Source organism: Diabrotica undecimpunctata, chromosome 4 (genome assembly GCF_040954645.1).
Source record: "Diabrotica undecimpunctata isolate CICGRU chromosome 4, icDiaUnde3, whole genome shotgun sequence".
NCBI lineage: Eukaryota > Metazoa > Arthropoda > Insecta > Coleoptera > Chrysomelidae > Diabrotica > Diabrotica undecimpunctata.
In genome coordinates, this window is record NC_092806.1 from 109073980 (window position 1) to 109096306 (window position 22327).

Here is a 22327-nt window from a genome sequence, read left to right on the forward strand (position 1 = left end):
TTCTAACAATCTTTACATATTCACCGGGGACTCCTTTCTTATTAAGTGCCAACCACAGAATCTCCCGAAGTACTCTATTATATGAGCGTTTGTTTCTTTATTCCTCTATTTTACATCAACTGCCTTATAATGAAAATCCGTCTGTCATTTACACTCTCCCATATGTTTATGATGTGATTAAGTAGTTTTATGGTCCTGTAGTTTGTACATTGTTGTACGTCTCCCTTATTTTTGTAGACAGGTACTAAGACACTGGTTCTCCATTTCTCTGGCATTTGTCCAACTTCCATAATTCTATTAAATAGGCCTGTCAACCAATTTGTCCCTGTCTCTCCTAATGCTTTCCATAATTTCCCAGGAATATCATCTGGCCAAACTGCTTTTTCTTTCTTTATTCTTTGAATTTCTCAAGCCACTTCTTCGTTTGTTATTTCGGTCACCATTACTGTTACCGTCTCCGTTAAGTCAACTGGTTGTCTGTTAAATTCTTCATTTAATAACCTGTCAAAGTACTTTTTGCATCTCTTTTTGACATCCTTTTCGTGAATAAGTATTTTACTATTTCCATCTCAGATACATCTTATTTGATTAAAATCTTTTGTTTTCTTTGCTCTATATTTAGTTATTTTATAAATATTGGTTTTTCCTTCTCTGATATTAAGTTGATCGTATAGATCATTATATGCTTTTGCTTTAGCTTTTGCTACTGCCACTTTTGCTTCCTTTTTGGCGAATGTATAGTTTTGAAGATTTGTGTCCAAACTATTTTCTTGTCACTATTTGTATAATCTTCTCGTTTCTCTTATGTTTCCTTGAACTTCGTTAGACCAACACCATGTCTTCTTTTTCACAAACTTCTTGCCTTAAGTTTTTTCAAGTATTTTAATAGCAATATCTCCAATTAAACTGACCATCTTCCTCCAAATTGTACTTCCTTTCATGTTACAACACATTTATTCTACTATCTTTTCCTTGAATAGACCTTCTTTCTCACCTTTTAACATCCACATTTGATTTTTTGTGGACCTCTATTTTTATTTGGTTTCGCTTTTTACTTCGATGTCCATTACAAGCAACTTATGCTGTTGGCTTACTGTCTCAATAACTATTACCTTGCAGTCCTTATATTTATGTATACATTTTTTTGTTATGAAATAATCTATTTGGGATTGATTTTCTCCACTTTTTTATGTAACAAGTTAAGTTTCTCTCTTTAGAAAGAATGTGTTAACAATGGTTATACCGAACGCTGTTGCTAATTCAAGCATGTCATCTTCAGCTTCCTTTCAAGTTGCAAATTCTAGTTCTCCATATATTGATTCATATTCTGCCTTGGATTGGCCTACATGTGCATTAAATCACTTTCTTTATAACTTTCTCATCTGATGCAATATCACATTATGTCTCCTAATTGATTATTTTTTCTTTCATTTCCACACAGCCCTGTTTGAGGAGCATACACGCACACAACATTCAATACTTCTCTTTATCAAGTACAAATTTCACTGACATTATTCTATCACTTGTTCATACAACTTCTACTACGTTATCTTTCATTTCACCATATAATCACTTATATAATATAACATCATTTTGCGAGAATTACAGGATTATAAGTTGTTTGTTTTTTTCCTGATGACGAAATAAGTTTTTCACTGTCTAACTTACACCACCAACCTTTCCTTTTCTGAAAAAAGTGTTCTTAGTTGACTCTTTAGTAGAAAAATGTATTTTACAGAAGAAATTTATTTTTTTTTGTGAATCTGCAACTCTATATTTTTTTTGGTCTTATTAGACCTTCGTATTTATTATAAGATTAAGTTATGGTAAACTTATCTTATTGATTTTTATAATATTTTCAGAGTTTTTGGCAGAAGCTGTCTACCTTAGCGTCGATCCGTATATGAGAGCCAAAGCATCTAGTTGGTCTATGGTTGGTAAAACTATGACAGGATCTCAAGTTGCCAAGTTAGTAAATATAATATATTGTCATATTTACCTACCTACCTAGAGTACCTGTTCGATTAAGAACGTTTAAAAGTAGGATGTTCACACGAATATCCTTTATTAGCACATGAAACTAATAGCCGTTTTTCTATAGAGATATGTGTTTACTTTTATATTGATATTAAAAACGACATCGATTTCACTGCAGGTATAGCAGGTTATTGGATTCGTCCAAAACATCCTTAAAAATACATACTAAAAAATTTAGCGATCCTCAGAAACATTGAGAATAAAATTTTAGTTATTGCAGTGTTATTTATTTAGACAAGGCGAAAATCTCGGGTTTGTTCGAAAAAATATCCTTATGAGATTTTTTTAATAACATAGATATACCAAAATAAGGATCAAGAGGTCGCCCAGGCGAAAAGTTGTTTAAATGTTTTTAAACATTTCTTTTTAAACAAATAGTAGCGCTAAATTTTTCAGCCCGGATATATTTTTCAGCACGGATCATTTTTTAGCACCGGTATATTTTTTCTAATGCCATATTTCCAACTTTTTGTCGAGCATTTTTTTTTCTCATACATAACCGCGACGGTATCATTTTAAACTTTTGGCTTTGATAGTATGAGTTTTTGTAGTGGCAATACCTATTCTTTTATTTATCTCGTCTTTTTTATTTTTTAGTGACAGTCTACAACAACGTCTTTAAAAGTCCATTTTTATTAAAAATAACGTATTACTTAAAAACTATAAAACAGTCCGCCATTTCTCAAACTTGCTCCATAATTCGCGATACTTTCTACTATGGTTTATTGTAAATTCTGATTTTTGTTTCCTATTTCATATGTGTGTTATAAAGTATATATGCTATATCAAAGGAGATTAGACTCCCCCTGCATTAAGCCTCTTGCTACCTGTACTGATACTGTATCGTCCAGTAACGTTAGGTTTATCACATTGCTTTTCAGCAAGCGGTCTATCCATCTGCAGCTTGTTTGGTCTATTTCTGTTAAACCAATCTTCATTAAGGTGGCTTTGTAGAATTACAACGTACTTCACACTTGTAACGAAACATTTTGCCTACCACAAAGGGTATAATTATAAGGGGTTAAAAATTGGAACAGAACCGACATGAATCTCCTGGAACAAATGGACAAACAAAACAAACAACAGGAAAGACCTCTAGCAATTTAAAATGGACGCCGCTTCTTGGTGCCAAATTATGACGATTACAACAACTAGTTGTAACTAATTGTTAGAAACTAATTGAAATAATTATTAGAAATACAAAAATGGTTAGGAGACTTTTCTAAAATAAAAAGACAAAATGGTTCAGAGAAATAAATTCAACATTTATTACTGTCTCACCACAAACAGTTACCAATTATAAATGGCACCAAATACTTACTGTATAAATGGTTACAAATATTAATATAAAAATAACAAAGAAAAACTTACATGTTCTTTTTGTTCACAAGATGCTACAAAACTTACAAAAAAATGCTGGGCTATAAACTGTGGCAAAAAAAAATATTACAAATAAAGAAAATATCTTTTAGATGAAATTTTTCTTAAAGATTAACCTTTTTTCTAAAAACTGAAACAAATTTATACCTTTTTTTATTACAAATTTTTAAATTTTTAATGAAAACAAATTATTAAAATGTTTATTATTCTTTTAAAAATCAAACACAAAAATGTTTAGTTTTACTTTAAAATTTAACTCAAAAAAGTTACCTGGATTGCACTAAAGTTACTTTAGATGATTTCTGTGGTCGGAACTGTAGATTCACTGTCACAAAAAAACTGCATCTCTCACTGCGAAATTATAGGGAATGGCTTTGGATATGACAAAACGAGGATGGAAGCTGGACCCTGGGATGCAAACTTTGAAAACTTGGCTTCTTTAAAAACGGGAACACATGTGGATCGAATTTGTTTTAAACGACACAAATCCTCTTAGGTACTTAAAAAATAGAAATACTGGTGACTCTTTTCTAAACTGACATATAGTCCACTATTTTCAACAAATTTTGCCGGTCTCTGCAAAACTACAATATCAGTCCATAAATTTTCTAGATTTAAAAATTATCAGACTTAAAAACAAACATAAGTTCTCTGTATTTCATAAACCTACCCATACTGATACAACTATACACAATTCATCATCCTATCCCACACAACATGAATTGGCTGCCTACCATAGCATGTTACATAGATTAATAGAAATTCCCATGTCAAAAAATAACTTCGAGATAAAACTGAATATCATTAAGCAAATACCAGTAAACAATGAGTACAACGTATACACAATAATAAAATTTTAAATCACAAAACTGTATAAGAAAGCCCTGAAATTAGTATTCCGACCACTAGACAAAAAACCCAGTATCTTCTGCTCAATTACATATACAGGGAAGATATCAACAAAACCAGCCAAACACATGAAAAAGAAAGGAATAACACCAGCTTTTAGAACAAACAACAACTTGCGCAAATATATTAAGAACAACAAAAGCCAAAAGAAAAAGCGGAAAAAAATTATACAGCGGTATATACAAACTTAAATGTGGCGACTGCCCAAAAACTTTTATCGGTCAAACTGATAAACCTTTTATCAGACGTATAGCAGAACATAAAAGGGCTTTTAATAATAGAAAAAAGTCTCTACGTACGCACTTCTTCATTTTTTAGACCATGATCATTCTTTTAATGGCGAATTTTAAATTCTTCTTTATCCTTTAATCTTTATCCTTGCTATCTTTACTAGAATCTATTAAAATCAACAAATTAAAAAATACAGATATAATTCTGATTGACCAACTTAAGACAAACAGTTCTCTCCTCCTCAACCTATTTCGCTAAAGACAATAAAGTGTAAACACATATCAAAAATATATCACTTGAGAAAGGCACTTTGGCCGTAACAGCTGTAGTGATAATAATTTAAAATAAATTTTCTGGAAGTGTTGAAAACAGAAGTATTTAGTGTATATAGGTGTTCAGTATATTCAGCTATATATATATATATATATATATATATATATATATATATATATATATATATATATATATATAGAAATGTGAAAGAAGCTCCCGGACTATCTAGAGTCAGCAAATTCCGAAGATCAGAGGTTATAAAGAAGGAAGGAAGAAGCCCACGATTATTATTATTAGTTCTTATTTAGTTGTAGTAAATATCTCTGTAAATTGTAACTTAATTTTGAAAATAAAATATTTTTTTTTTGAGAAGTTCAAGTGCTTGTGACATATTTGGCGCTGCGAACAGGATCAGCATCGTACAGAAACATACATCAGTTTCCTGGTCAACTTTAGTTGTTTAACGAGACCGATCGAACCTTGGAGAAGAAAGAAATTATGCATTGGAAATCAACTGTGATCATCCTTATGTAAGTTTTTCCTTTCTTTCCTTAATTTTTTATGAGCACTTTTAACAATATTTCTCAAAACAGTATTGAAAATTTAAATTTATTATTTGACAATTTGAATTTAAATATTATTAATAACTCGTCAACTTCTAATCTAAGAAATTCCATTTCTTGTAATAAAAAATCCTTATCTTCTAAGAAAACTTCCAAAATGCCTGTCACTAATAGCGATATTGCTAGTCTGTGTTCCACATTACCAGAATTTTCGTCTAAAGAAGATCTTTCTACTTTTATCAAATCTGTAGATAACTTGTTAACATTCTTAGGTACCCAAGAACTTACAGAACCTCAGTTATTTATTCTTAATACTCACATTGTATCTCGTATAAAAGGAGATCCGAGAAATTTTTTGAATTATTCTAACAAATTAAGCTGGACAGATATTCGTCCTGCTTTACTAACTAAATATGGAGATAGAAGGTCAGAAGACATTTTGGTTACTCAGTTATCGACAACAGTTCAAAAACATAACGAATCCTATGATCAGTATCATCAAAGAATTTCCACCAATTTAAACGATCTGCTTCAACATATTACTTTAAATGATAATCCTGCTACTGTAAATTTTAAAACGCCATATTTTAAGAATATTGCCTTAAAAACTTTTTGCTCGGGTATAAATGAACCGTACTGCGAATATTTGTCGCATTTTGAAATAGAATCACTTGAAGCAGCACTTCAAAAGTGCATTGCTTATGATAATCATAAGAACCAACAACAATATATGAACTTTTTAAAAAGCCAACAAACTAGAAAACCTTTGCTCAAACAGAGGCCACATAATCCAAACCAGTTTCCACGTAATAATCATAATAATAATAATAGGCCCACAAACTTCTCGCCCATGCAGTCAAATTACTTCAGACCACCATTTCAGAATAATCAAACAAATTTTAATAATACTTCACAGCCAAATTTTAATTTTGCTTCTCAATCGTATAATAATAGTTCATCTAGAAATAATCAACCCCCAAATTTTCGACAAAATGTACAACATAGAATAAATAAATATAGGAACCCACAAACTCAACAAAACACACATTCTCCTATGAGTGGCGTTCTAACATCCTCCACAAGAAATCACCAACCCATGACCGTTACCACTAATGGCCATCATTTCAATATTGCTGCAAATCAAATTCATAATTCCGAAGTTAACATTGAAAATTCCGATTCCGAACAAGTCACGGAAGAATATTTCGACCAAAACTATCAGGATTTTCCCCTAGTATCTCCCGAAGAACAACCACCTCCTCTATAAATCTGAATAATTTACAAAAATCTCCCCGGCTACCTTATTTTGTTACGCCCATGACTCGTCTTAAAGTTCTTATAGATTCTGGAGGATCAGATACTGTAATCTCTCCGAAAGCTGTAAAATATTTTAATCAATCCCACATATACAAAAAACCTTTCACATTAACCTCTATGAATCGTACAACAAAATTTTTCCAAAATATTAAAACCCCTTTATTATCTGAATATGGCATTAATGATCTTATTGACGCACGAATCGCAAATTGGAGCAAAGATTTTGATATCCTACTGGGAAATTATGATTTAGAACGTTTTAACTCCATACTAAATTATCAAACTAAAACATTGACCTTAACAAATTACAGAATTACTATTCATTTTGAGACATTATATTATAAAATTCCAGTTAACGTCCTAGACGGTGAAATTCTAGTACCCCGTGTAGACTTACAAAATTTTACATTACCGGAATCCATACACACAGCAAAAAACGGTTTCATTCATAACCTGACACTCCCTTATCCGATAAAATTATTAGAACCTATTCAAGTTCAAAAACTTGATGAGTATGAAATTTCAACCGGACCAACGCACTTTGTAGAATCTAATATTCGTATACAACATTTAAATAATGAAGAAAAAAATAAAATACTTAACCTTTGCAGAAAATACAGAGATGTATTTTACGATGAGAAAAAGAGTTTATCTTTCACGTCAGCAGTGAAGCATGAAATTAAAACAAAAGATGAAAATCCTATTTATGTTAAGGGATATAGGCATCCTAAGGCGATGCAGGAAGAAATTAGTCGACAAGTACAAAAATTATTAGATGATAAAATTATTAGACCATCAATTTCTCCCTATTCGGCCCCAGTGTGGGTTGTACCCAAAAAAGCTGATGCTTCAGGCAAGAAAAAATTCAGAATGGTTATTGATTATAGAAAGCTAAATGAAAATACTATAGATGACAGATATCCTTTACCAAAAATAGAGGAAATTTTAGATAATTTAGGTAAGGCTACATACTTTACAACACTAGACTTGGCTCAAGGCTATCACCAAATCGAAATTCATCCTAACTCTGTCCAAAAAACTGCATTTTCAGTGCCACATGGTCATTTTGAATTCTTACGTATGCCGTTTGGCTTAAAGAACAGCCCAGCAACCTTTGAAAGACTAATGGACAACATTCTCCGTCCTTTCGTTCACAAATTTGTATTCGTCTATATGGACGATGTAATCATTTTTTCTAAATCTCTTCACGAACATCTCGTTCACATCACTACCATATTCGATACCTTTAGAAAACATAATTTAAAAGTTCAATTAGATAAGTCTGAGTTCCTTACGAAAGAAGTGGCTTTCCTAGGACATGTAGTAACCACTCAAGGTATAAAACCTAATCCCTGTAAAATTGAAGCCATTCAAAAATACCCATTACCAAAGACTGTCAAAGAAATAAAGTCCTTTCTAGGATTAATCGGATTCTATAGGCGATTTATTCCAAATTTCGCGAAGATTACGTCTCCATTTTCCAGATGCACTCGTAAAGGTGCTGTTATAGATCCTAAAAATCCAAATTATTTGGAATGTTTCGAAAAATGTAAACAACTCTTAACTAATGCTCCTGTTCTTCAATACCCAGATTTCGAAAAACCTTTCGTACTTACTACGGATGCGTCTAATATAGCGATAGGATCAGTCCTATCTCAGAATAACCATCCCATTGCCTTTTATTCGAGGACCCTAAATTCTGCCGAACAAAATTACTCTACAATAGAAAAAGAATTATTGGCAATCTTAGACTCATGTAAACATTTTCGTATGTACTTGTACAGTCAGAAATTTATAGTAGAAACTGATCACAACCCTCTAGTTTGGATCTACAAAGTTAAAGACCCTACTTCTCGATTAACTCGCTGGCGACTTAAGTTAGAGGATTACAATTTTGAAGTTAGATATAAAAAGGGAAAAGAGAACCAAGTAGCCGATGCCCTCAGCAGAATTCAAATAAATGCTCTAAGCTCCAGCTCAGAATGCGCTGAACCTCCAGATGCAATTGATGCTTTTGACGCAGAAAATTTTCTTGAGGAATTTGAAAATTTGCAAAATAATACAAACACACAACACACCGCTGTCGAACACCCTATCACAGGAATTGAAATATCACCCGAGCCAATTAATCTATCGTCAAATCAAATTATATTCCAAACTAAATGTGCTAAATTTGAGTTACAATACAAAAAGATCTTTAATAAACATCGATACACTGTAACGCTCACCGACAACTGGCAAGCAGAAATAGCAGATGCGTTTCAAAGTATCCTAAGACCGAATCAAAAATTTGCCATTATAATACCTCATGAATTTAGACCCTTCATTTGCAATTATTTTAAAGAGAAAATAAAATCAACAGTAAAGACAATATTCTGCAATAAATTGCTAAAAGATATTGAAGAAGAGGAACGACAAGTTGAATGCGTGGAAAAATATCACAGAGAAAATCATAATGGAATAGTGGAAACATATAAACATCTAAAGCAAACTTTCTATTGGCCTTCTATGCAAACCACGATCTCGAATTTTATAAATAAATGTGAAATATGCTTAAAAAACAAATATGAAAGGCACCCGTACAAACTCCCACAATTAGGGCCATTACTTGGACAAAAACCATTTGACATCTTACACATTGACATTTTTCATTGCAACAAAACATTATATTTAACAATAATAGATTCATTTTCTAAATATGGACAGTGTTATAAATTAAACGATAAAACATCCATTTCAATACTGAATAAACTTAGGCATTACTTTACGCACCATAACTATCCAAAGAAAGTTGTATGTGATAGTGGCACAGAATTTAACTCAGCAGTCATAAAAGAATTTTTAAAACTCCACAAAATCGAAATTCATTTCACAACAGTTAATAACTCATCTTCAAACTCCCCCGTAGAGCGTTTCCATTCTACACTTACCGAAAAACTCAGGACCTTACGTGCCCAAAACCCCAATGATTCATTAGACGACATTTTGACACATGCCATTCTTATCTATAATCAATCGATTCATAGTTCTACAAATTTCTCTCCATTTTCAATCCTATATGGACCTTATGCCGAGGAAATCCATTTTGATTTTGACCTTCCCATATACGAAACGTACAATCAAAGACATAAGGAGGAATTACAACCTTTTATCGAATATTTATACAATAAACAAAAAGAAAACAGGCAGCAAATATTAGATAGACAGAACGAAAACGCTGAAGAAATTCCCGAGATAGATCTCTCAAAAACTTTGTATGTTTCAAAAAAGAAACATAAACCAAAACTACAAGCACCTTATTCTATAATACATCCAGATAAACAAGAAAAAACAAAGATTTTAGGTAAGACAGACAAACAAAACCCAACAAGTACACATCTTAAGTTTGTTAAAAGAACAAGAAAATGTACAGACAAAAATACTCAAGCTCAAACTTGTTCACAGGAAAATCCTCGCCCTGGGCCGTCAACTCAGGATTCAGGAGATTCAGAATAATGGCTACTATGCTGAGGAGATAGGAAAATCAAAAGAAATCTCCCATTACCATAGACACTTCCTTCATATTTCCCTAGACAATTTATCGAATATAATAGAAACTAGCCCAATCAACCAATTCCAAGCTCATTTTAAGAAAACGCCTCTCTCACTTCTTTATTCTCAATATAATCATATACGCGAACAAGTAAAAGATGATTTGCATAAGATTACTCGCAAACAGAAAAGAGGACTCTTTAACTTTCTCGGAACTGCCATCAAATATATAACAGGTAACCCAGATGACTCTGACCTTGATCTATTAAAAACACATATTATTGCAATAGAAAATAAACAAAATGAAATAATCAAAAAATTTAACAATCAAATATCATATGGACAATCAATTAATACAAGATTCGATAAACTTTTAGAAAAGATAAATACTGATAATGCTGCTCTTGTAGCTGCAGTTAGTAAGTTTTCTGCAGATTTTGATAGTTATTTAATTTTGCATAATGAAATAGTAAACATTCAAAATATTAACGAATTTTTAACGAAACTAATTAGAACCATTACTTTATCTCAATTAAATATTCCAAATATCGAATTATTCACGTTAAAAGAATTAGACAATTTAAAAGAAAATCTTCTTAAACTGTATCCTAGAAATTCGCTTCTAGTCAGTGATGAACATCCGTATGAATTAATCGAAGCATCCAAAATGTTAGTCTGCGTAACCGCCAATACAATGCTCATAATAGTTAAAATACCTATTCTCCACGAAACTTCCTATACCACCTTTAAGATTTATCCGATCCCAAATAAAGATCACATCATGATTTTACCACCTACACCCTACTATGTCAACAACAAATGGTTCGAAAGCTGCATTGGAGAAAGTGACCACATCATTTGTACCAAAAACGTACAATCCCATTGTACGATACCAAATGTCCATAATTGCACAAAGACCATAGTGACAGAGAACTTTTTTCAAGAAACAAGCAAAGTGATATTGCTGGGAATAATCCATACAATAATAATTCAACAACAAGAAGTAAAATCAACCAGTTTACTAACGACAGAAGAACCAATCATCATTGAAGGAATCTACTTCAACAAGAAAACATCCGAAGACATTTCACTACCAAAAATAGTTCCAATAAAACTATTGCCGGATCACCAGATCAAAATTGAGAAGTTAACAATTCCAAATACTCATGGTCAAATTCAACCCCTCGAAACAATAGATGTTTTACCACCACTTTCAATGGGACTGAGCACCACTTCAATTGTTATACTTTTTTTTGTTTTAGCATTTTTAGCAATATTCCTAATTAAAAAACGAAAAAGAATTTCCCAAATTCTATTTGGTACGAAACTCCATCCTGCCCAAATTCAAATTCTGAATGAATTAATTGCAGAAGTTACTAGGACTTCGAGGACGAAGTCCGAACCAAAGGAGGGAGGAGAAATGTGAAAGAAGCTCCCGGACTATCTAGAGTCAGCAAATTCCGAAGATCAGAGGTTATAAAGAAGGAAGGAAGAAGCCCACGATTATTATTATTAGTTCTTATTTAGTTGTAGTAAATATCTCTGTAAATTGTAACTTAATTTTGAAAATAAAATATTTTTTTTTTGAGAAGTTCAAGTGCTTGTGACATATTTATATATATATATATATATATATATATATATATATATATATATATATATATATATATATATATATATTGAGATGATTGGTGTTTAAAGAAAATAATTTATAAATTATATACTAGATAATATTAGATATAAAAAGTATTTGGTTATTTTAAGAAGTTATATACTAGAGAATTTAATAAAAATTATTTATGTGAGGGCATTTTTAAGAAATTAGCGTGTAATATATTTAAGTGAGCCATGTGCGTAGGCAACCAGATATACATACTCTGAAAGTGACGTTTAAGTAATGATTACGAATATAAAGTGGAGTTATAATAATATGTTGTTTAAAATGTGTAGTTTATTAAATTAGAGTGTTAGTTACTGATTTAAGTGTATATTCTGATCTGAAAAGCCTAAATGTCAACAAAATTATCAATAGAAAATTAAAGAATTCTCCAGAATACAGAATTTGACCTTTGTTTACGGTAGAATGTTCTCGAATATGATTATGTCTATGGATCCAAGATATACTTTTTCCAGAACATTTATATAGGTAGGGAATAGAACAAATCGAACAGGATTTCTTGCCAGATGATTCTGGAAGATTGAAAAGGTATAAATACTCGGTGATTTGGATTCAAGATGGCCAGTTTAGTATGAAAGTTAGTTAGAGTTAGCATGAAATAAGCCATTCAGTTAGTAAGAAGAAGTCAGATCAGTTACAGTTTACTCAGAATTAGGAAGAAAGTATAAAGTATGTAATAATCGGTGATTTAGTATTAAAATTTGATAATATTGGAAAGTATATTAGAAGAATATTGGTTTGATATTGGAAGAAATTAAAAATTATATTATGATTGGAGATTAGTATAAATCAACTTATGATAATTATATGGTGATTGGATATTGGTATATTGAAAAGAAGAATAAATATAAATATATAATATATTTGGTGATTGGATATTGGTATATTGAAAAGAAGAATAAATATAAATGCTGTTTGCTGGTTTGCTTGGTGGTTTATAAATGTTGGTGAAGAAAAATATTTTAAATTGGTGGAAGCTGATAATTGGAAAAAGTAATTTCACAAAAACAAGGATAACCGAAGCTGAGAACGAAGATATTGAGTGGTGATTAAAATCTATATAGTGGAAAACAGTTCATTTAGGCATTCAGTGAAAGAAAGGTACAAAATTTTGTTAGTGTCATAACAATTTTAATTTTGAAGATAGTTTGTTTAAATTTTACATTGTCTATAGAATTTAATTAGTTTAATAAGAATTTTAATTTAAAGATAGTTTATTTTAAATTTTACATTGGTTATGATAGATATATATGTGTGTTTCATAATAGATATAATAAAGATAATTTAAAAAGTGCTTACAAACTAATTCTTTGAGAACCGCGATAAAAACCCTATATTATTAAAAACACTCATTGCTCATCATTCACAAATAATACATCATAACAATATAAATATATATATATATATATATATATATATATATATATATATATATATATATATATATATATATATATATATATATATATATATATATATTGTTATGATGTATTGTTTGTGAATAATGAGCAATGAGTATTTTTAATAATATAGGGTTTTTATCGCGGTTCTCAAAGAATTAGTTTGTAAGTACTTTTTTAAATTATCTTTATTATATCTATTATGAAACACATATATTTCTAACCTAGCCAATGTAAATTTAAAATAAACTATCTTTAAATTTAAATTCTTATGAAACTAATTAAATTCTATAGACAATGTAAAATTTAAACAAACTATCTTCAAAATTGAAATTGTTATGACACTAACTAAATTATATTAACAAAATTTTGTACCTTTCTGTCACTGAATGCCTAAATGAACTGTTTTCCACTGTATAAATTCTAATCACCACTTAATGTCTTCTTCTCAGCTTCGGTTATCCTTGTTTTTGTGAAATTACTTTTTCCAATTATTAGCTTCCACCAATTTAAGATATTTTTCTTCACCAGCATTTATAAACCACCAAGCAAACCAGCAAACAGCATTTATATTCATTCTTCTTTTCAGTATACCGATATCCAATTACCAAATATATTATGTAAATTTAATTTTCAATTAATACTTCTTGCATTATCCATCACCATTTATACATAACATAATTCTTAATCTTTAATAATATTTTCTTTATACTGTTTCTTAATCTTGATTTAACTCACTATATTGAACAATTGTACCTTCTGTCTGACTATAACTAACTTTCATACTAAAAAACTGGCCATAATAGTAACTGTAACTCATAACTGATTGACTAGCTGAATGGACCTCTTGAATCCAAATCACCGGGTATTTATATCTTTTTTCATGTTCCAGAATCATCTAACAAGAAATCCTGTTCGATTTGTTCCATTAAACACATGTCTGAATTTTCTGGAAAAAGTATATGTTCGATCCACAGACATAACCATTATTCGAGAATGTTCGACCGTAAACAAAGGTCAAATTCTGTAATCTGGAGAATTGTTTAATTTTCTATTTATAATTATGTTGACATTTAGGCTTTTCAGATCAGAATAAACACTTAAATCAGTAACTATATATAAATTAAACATTTTAAACTAACATTATTATTATAACCCCACTTTATATTCCTAATTATGAATTTCTATCTGTCACTTTAAAGAGTATGTATATCTGTCTGTCACTCAAATGTATAGTTGGTTGCCTAGTCACATGGCTCACTTAAATATATCTACCACATTATAATTACTAAAATACAACTTTTTACAATTATTATATGCTAATTTCTTAAAAATGCCCTCACATAAATATATTTTTATAAAATTCTCTAGTAGATAACTTATTAAAATAACCAAATACTTTTTATATCTAATATTATCTAGTATATAATTTATAAATTATTTTCTTTAAACACCAATCATCTCAATATATATATATATATATATATATATATATATATATATATATATATATATATATATATATTTCTTTAATTCTAGATTTGTATTACCTTCTTACGTACATTAAGTTTAAGACATCTTGTATCATCTATTCCTGTTTAGCTGTTGCGGCCTTGGTTTACTTCGCAATAACACTATCAGTATTTAATGAGCACTTTATTATACTATTTATGAGATATTGTATTTGCATTATATGCCGAATTATGTAAACACATTAATATTAATAACTAAACAATTAATATGATTTAATAATTCTTATTTTCTTTATAAATAGAATATTGGAAAGCAAAAATCCAAAATTCCCACCAGGTAAACATGTTGTTGGCAATTTTGGTTGGCAAACTCATACAGTTTCCAATGGCGAAAGTATTCAGTTGGTCCCAGATCTTGGAGAGTTGCCACTATCACTTTCTCTTGGAGTTCTTGGAATGCCAGGGTAAGAAAATTTGTTTAGTTCAGCTTTACCCTAATTGTTGTAGTATTTATAGCCATGGTGGAGTGCCATGGTGGAGGTCAATAAAAATAGGTCTAATCTAAATTTTCCAAATTACAAGGTTTTTAACAACTAAGGAAAATTTTCTGTAGCAGACTCTAATGCAAAATCGTACAAAAATATATTCAACGATCTTTTCATAACAATGAACAAATGAACAAATGCGATTTAGAAGAACAAATAGCAAATACATAAGATATCCGCACATAAGTAACATAAACTTTGAAAAATAAAGGCAGATATCGAGCACAGTTTTATTAATCAAATCTTGCCCAAGTACATTCGCTCACTAGAGCATCCTCAGGGGCATTTTGTCAGTTTCAGGTTATCCAACAATCCCAGAATGTCATAAACATAAAATTAACAATAAAGTTGAACATAACACTACACTAAACAAGGACAAACAGTTGAAAATTATTTAAAATAGTCGAAAGCTACATTTTTGTCGGCAACAGGAGAGAAAATGATCATTGAAACTGACGAAATGCCCCTGAGGATGCTCTGGAGAGCGAAAGTACTTGGGCAAGATTTGATTAATAAAACTGTGCTCGATATCTGCCTTTATTTTTCAAAGTTCATTTATTCGAGCATTCAACCTCATAAACAAATAATTTTAGATTTAATATTATGCGAGACAAAAATGGAAAATCAAGAGGAAGTTGAATGCGTAAACCATTTTAAATACCTTGGCAGCTCGTTAGTGTAAATTGTGACTCTGACGAAGAAATAATAACCAAGTTCGAAATATCACGTGAAGCTTTTATGACCTGGAAATCAGTTTTATGTAACAAAAACCAGTCGATGCAAATTCGCAAGAACGTCTTAAAATATTATGTGTAACAATGATTAACAAATTAGAAGTATTCGAATTGTGGTGCTATTGACGTATCCTAAAAATATTATGGGTTTTGCACATTTCCAATGAAGATGTTTTTAAAATGATGAACTCAGAACATCTGATCATAAACATCATAAAGAGGAGAAAAACGTATTACTTCGGCAATATCATTAGAGAATATAAATACCCTCTCCTTCGCTAAAATACAAGGAAAATTGGAGGGAAAGAGATAGATTGGCCAAAAGAAACTTTCATGTCTGGGTAAGATTAGACAATGCTGTGGTACCGCAGTAAAAGAAATATTTCCGCAACAGCAGCCGGTAGAGAAAGGTTTCAGGAAATTGTAGACATGATAGCGACCAACGTCTGAATACAGACAATGCACCTAAAGAAGAAGAAGAAGAAACGAAAATAACTAAATATTTAGATTACCAACTTAATAAGAAGTATTTTTCGTAAGGTTATAGTGTCACAACTGATATCAAAATCAGAGCGCATAGATTACGATGAATAGTGTACGTTTAACGCCGAAATGATAGTTTACCAACACGAGAAACTGATGAAAAAAATCCTTGATAAAACAAGAAATGGCATAAAGATGTATAAAACATCATCTGGCAAACTTGTGAAATGTATGAAAAAAAAAAGAATATACGAAATATATATATACCTTCAAGTTCATGGTCCCATAGAGAAACCAATTTTTATTTAATTTATTTTATTTATTTAATTTTGTTCTCTACTTACTTTATAGATCTTTAATATAATCAATATTGTTCTGTTTTAGAAACACATCTTACTTTGGATTTCTTGAGTTGTGTCAACCAAAATCAGGTGAAACCGTTGTTGTATCCGGAGCTGCAGGAGCTGTTGGTAGCCACGTCGGTCAAATTGCAAAAATTAAAGGATGTACGGTTATAGGCATCGCAGGATCAGACGAAAAAGGAAAATGGTTAACAGAGAAGCTTGGATTCGACCATTTTATCAATTACAAAACAGCTAACATAGCTGAAGAATTGAAGAAAGCTGCTCCCAAGGGAGTAGACTGTTATTTTGATAATGTAAGTAGTAGAAAGTACAAAACACATATTCAACTTTAATTATATTTTCGACAAAGTTATCTTGCTTCTGATACTAAATTATTAAGATAGCTATGCACAAACAATATTTTAATATAACTTAAATATTTTTATTATGGACAAAGGGTAACTGTGCAATTTCAGTATGATTATGTACCCTATTATTTAATATATCGTGGGCATAGTGCAAAACCTAACTTTCCAGGTATTGAATGGTTAAAGTTACTGATTCTAAGTAGCTCTAAAATCTAAAAATCGTATTAACATTTTTTTTTCTAAAAAAAAAAATTTACTGGTATCACTTTTGGATGTAGGAATTTGCTCATATTGAAATCATAATTACAAAGAGGTAATTATTGATCAATAATAAAACACAAAGAAAATATTTCTTATTTTATTTATTCACAGTGTGAGGATGAAGTTTTAAATAAAAACAATGAATGTTTTTTAAACCGGAAAATGATAACAAAAATTTAAAAGTTTCTCTACTTGAATTAATCTGAATTCGAATCGGACACGTAGACTAATCCAAATCCGAATCGGATAATACTGATGGCTCTAGAGCAACATCTTTTTTTCCGCTCTATGATGGTATTGAGTGAATGTTGGACAATGGACTCTGAAATAGAAAAAAGAATAGATGCCTTTGAGATGTATATATACAGACAAATGTTGAGGATTCCATGGGTACAAAGAGTTACTAATGTTGAGGTACTTCGTCGCATGTGTAAACAAAAAGAATTACTAAGAATAATCAAAGAGAGGAAAATGCAATACTTGGGTCATGTGCTGAGAGGCGAAAGATATGAATTACTTCAAGTTATACTGGAAGGAAAAGTACAGGGCAAAAGATCAGTAGGAAGACGCCAGAACTCGTGGCTGAAACACCTGAGGAGATGGTTTGACCGCTCATCCGCAGAGATCTTTCGCGCAGCAGTTTAAAAAACTACAATTGCCATTTGGATCGCCAACCATCGAAAGGAGACGGCGCAATGAGAAGAAGAAGATGGTATTGACTGATAACAAGCATGGAATTCAGAGGGAATTGTTCCTCTCTTATATAATTTTAGAAGATCCTGCATTTTAAGTTTAGAAATAGGAATTTCTTTGGAGTATAATAGTTGAATTCCTTTAACAGGATTTACAACTCATATAGTACGTCCAACTACATTGGACGTAAGAAACTTTGAATCACTATAGTTGTACTTAAATAGTATTTATTGCGGTCTATCTGCTAATTTTCGGTTTCATCAATGGTTGTATTTTGAAGAGTATTAACAGCTATTGTCTTTATATCATGAAAATCATTATATCTTAATTTCTGTACGTTATATAAATCAATTATTTTATTTCGGCCTCTTTAGAACCGTGCCAGTCTAAAAATGTCATGCATAGTGTATACTAGAATCTCTTTAGCGTTTTCTATGGCACTGTACAAGTTCTAAAATACTATGCTCTACAATATTTAAATGGCTGCTTTGTACGATAAATAGAAATACTGTTGCAATAAACTGATTTCTGTTTGGACCGCTACAGGTATCAGAGATCAAACTTATTTTGTATGTTTTAGAAACCAGGCTTTTTTCCGGTCGTGGGTGATTTGGCGCTGGAACGAAGTTCTTTGTAGCTCATAATGTTCTGGCAAGTTGATCAGCTCTTTTATTGCCGTGTATTTCGCAGAGAATTGAAATTCATACCAATATGATACTGTTATGTTGCGCCATTCTGTCAAGTTTCTGTTCTGGGAAGGTATTCCTACAATAGCCTCAAATTTCTTAAGACTTTTTAGAGTCTCTATTGCCAATTGACTATCTGTGTATACATTGATCTACAGTTCTAAAGATCTTATGGTAATTTTTGTTTCACAATGAAAGATTTTTTCTCTTCCCTGAACTCGTAATAATAGGCAATATTGAGAAAAAACTCAAAGTTAAAATAAAAAAAACCCTCTTGGATCCGAAGTATACATTGAAAAGATTTAAATTTTGATGAACTAATAAAAACAGCAGAGAGTAAAGGAAAGTTTTGCCAAAGTAACCGCTAACATTCAATAACTAAATAGGATACTATAAGAAGAAGAATGAAAGATTGGATTTTATCTCGTGAGCCTTTGTCTACTTGGAAAGATACTTTAGGTCTGTGTATGGGTACCACATGATCAGAAATCATCATCAAAATGATCTTCTTAATTTTATTCATAATATTACTATATCCTGGTTCTATTACGTTGCTCACGTTTACTCGCAGTTTATAATCTCCCATTTTCGCCTTCTTATAACGATGTGCTGTCCAATAGGGCCTCAGTAGCTTCTGTAGATAGCAATTTTTTATCTTTTTTGTTATCTTTAAGCATTTTCATGCAGAATTATATTTAGGTTTACCATCATGTTACAAATCGATGTTAAACTCCTCTGGTTTTAAACCCCACAATTTTCCACGAGTATATCTATCTATTTATCTACCAGAGATTGTGTTTACGATCAAACGCATAAAATTGCAATATCTGGGACACGTTATGAGAAATCAGCACCGTTACTCCCTGCTGCAGTCTATATTGCAAGGTAAAGTCAAAGGTAAGCGAGGACCCGGTAGAAGGAGAATATCATGGCTGCGGAACATGGTTTAAGAAAACCTCAACGGAGCTGTTTCGAGCCGCAGCGAGCAAGGTCATGATTGCCAATATGATTTCCAACATCCGAAACGGATAGGAACCAGAAGAAGAAGAATATCTAGCTACTGTGAACATAATAACCGCTCGCATTATTGGTTTTATCTGCTAATTCATCGTAAACCTTAAGTTTAATATTACCCTAAATTACTTTGCTTCTCAACCAATTTAGATTTGTACCACTTGAGCTCAGAGGATCCAATGTCTTTAAATGCCTTATTAGTCAAAGGTAAGCGAGGACCCGGTAGAAGGAGAATATCATGGCTGCGTAATTTAAAAACATGGTTTAAGAAAACCTCAACGGAGCTGTTCCGAGCCGCAGCGAGCAAGGTCATGATTGCCAATATGATTTCCAACATCCGAAACGGATAGGAACCAGAAGAAGAAGAATATCTAGCTACTATGAACATAATAACCGCTCGCATTATTGGTTTTATCTGCTAATTCATCGTAAACCTTAAGTTTAATATTACCCTAAATTACTTTGCTTCTCAACCAATTTAGATTTGTACCACTTGAGCTCAGAGGATCCAATGTCTTTAAATGCCTTATTTTGATTAATTTCATCATTTTGGACTTTTGGCCATTCTAATCGACTCTATTTCTGGCTATGACGTTACATTTTTCATGGGCTTAGATGACCAGGTCATTTGCATCACCCAGAACATTATTTCTGGCGTTATATCTATATATCAGCCCGTCCATGATCATATGGATAGCTAGGAGACCAGACTGTGCTGAGAGTTTATACCCAGTAATGAGTCATGTAGCAACCACTTTTCGTCATGCGGTCTATCCATTTGCAGCTTGTTTTACCCATTTGTTTTGGACGAATCGCCCTTGTTATTATCTTGTATAAGATGTTGTTAAATGCTAGCTTTGTATCGGTAAACACTCAGCATCAGCTCTTTCTGTTTAAAAATATACTTTACCCTCTATTCAAAATGACATTGATGTTTTCCTAAAACAGAAAATACTGCTTTATACGTACACTGTTTTAATAAATCGGACTTTTAAACAATTAAACATTTCTATTGTGCCTATTGAGTAATTTTTCTTTTTGAGTCTTCAGTACAAATGACCTCAGCGGCCGCAGCGACTTGACTTATCAGGTTTTGCCAAGTTTGGATATAAAAATTTACCTTATGTGCCTTTATGGTTTTAATATGTACTCTTCTTAAGGTACCCTGAAGTATCATATCATAGTGATTTCTCTTCTGTAGAAGATGATAAAAAAATACGAATCAAGTAAGAATCTCAGAAACAAGAATTCTTAGAGGAATATATGATAAGTTGAGGATAACACCACACAGTAATATTAAGTATGAACTGACCGGGAACAGAGAAACTAATGCAACAAAGCAGTTTTATGATTTTTGCATCCTATATTATTAAGTAATTATTGAGTATTTCCAATAAAAATCGATTATGAATATTTGAATTTTTTTTTAGGTTGGTGGAGAAATTAGTTCAATAGTAATATACCAAATGAATCTTTATGGTAGAATCTCTGTTTGTGGATCAATTTCAAGTTACAACGAGTCTGAAAGGGCACTTGGTAAATATATTATTAAAAATTATTATTATTATTATCTCCTGTTTCGGCTAACTTTTTCATAAATTGGATGCAAAGCAATGTTTACCATCCAGGTGACCATTATTAGTAAAATAATACACTAGTAAAAGTCGATATTAGGAATATTACTCCACTAATACATCAATAACTTACCCATATTTATGTATATATATGTATACATATATATATATATATATATATATATATATATATATATATATATATATATATATATATGTATATATATATATATATATATATATATATATATATATATATATGTATACATATATATATATATATATATATATATATATATATATATATATATATATATATATATATATATATGTATATATATTGTTATGATATGTAAAATCGAGCAAAATATTGGTTTGTTTAAAAATATTTCAAAATTCAATAACATTAAAATAATTCAGATAAGTAGGATAATATCCAACAAACATTTCGGAGAAGGAAAGTTATTAAATCCTTGGATTTCCTGTACTAAACAAAGTGTAAGCTTTGCATTTATTTCTTTGTTATACTTGAGTGACCCGCATAAGTTTAAGTGAAAACCACAGACAATTGAACGGGGTTTTTCAAAATACATTAATGCAGTGATTAAAGACAATAGAAGGGATTATAGAAAGTGGTTTTTGTTAGTTTTTAAGAATTATAGAAAAATATTATTTGTAAATAAGTTTTAGGAAATTTATAAGTATAGGTAAAAATTTGTTTGTTATCGAAATGAAAAAATGGGGGAATTGTGACGAGTTGTGATTGGCGGAGATTGAAAAAGGTTGGATAAGTATGTAGGAAAAAGTTTAGCGAGATTGAGGAGAGAGAAAAGA

The 22327-nt window shown here is 30.9% G+C and overlaps 1 protein-coding gene across 1 annotated transcript in view; it reads left to right on the forward strand.

The window, feature by feature from the left end:
• LOC140439840 (prostaglandin reductase 1-like) overlaps positions 1 to 22327 on the forward strand; it is a 43413-nt gene that overhangs the window by 6750 nt on the left and 14336 nt on the right. Inside the window, exons 2-5 of the mRNA XM_072529994.1 lie at positions 1863 to 1968; positions 15094 to 15255; positions 16938 to 17211; positions 21350 to 21455. Of these exons, the coding sequence (XP_072386095.1) occupies positions 1863 to 1968; positions 15094 to 15255; positions 16938 to 17211; positions 21350 to 21455 (648 nt within the window). The remainder of the gene's footprint in view (positions 1 to 1862; positions 1969 to 15093; positions 15256 to 16937; positions 17212 to 21349; positions 21456 to 22327) is intronic.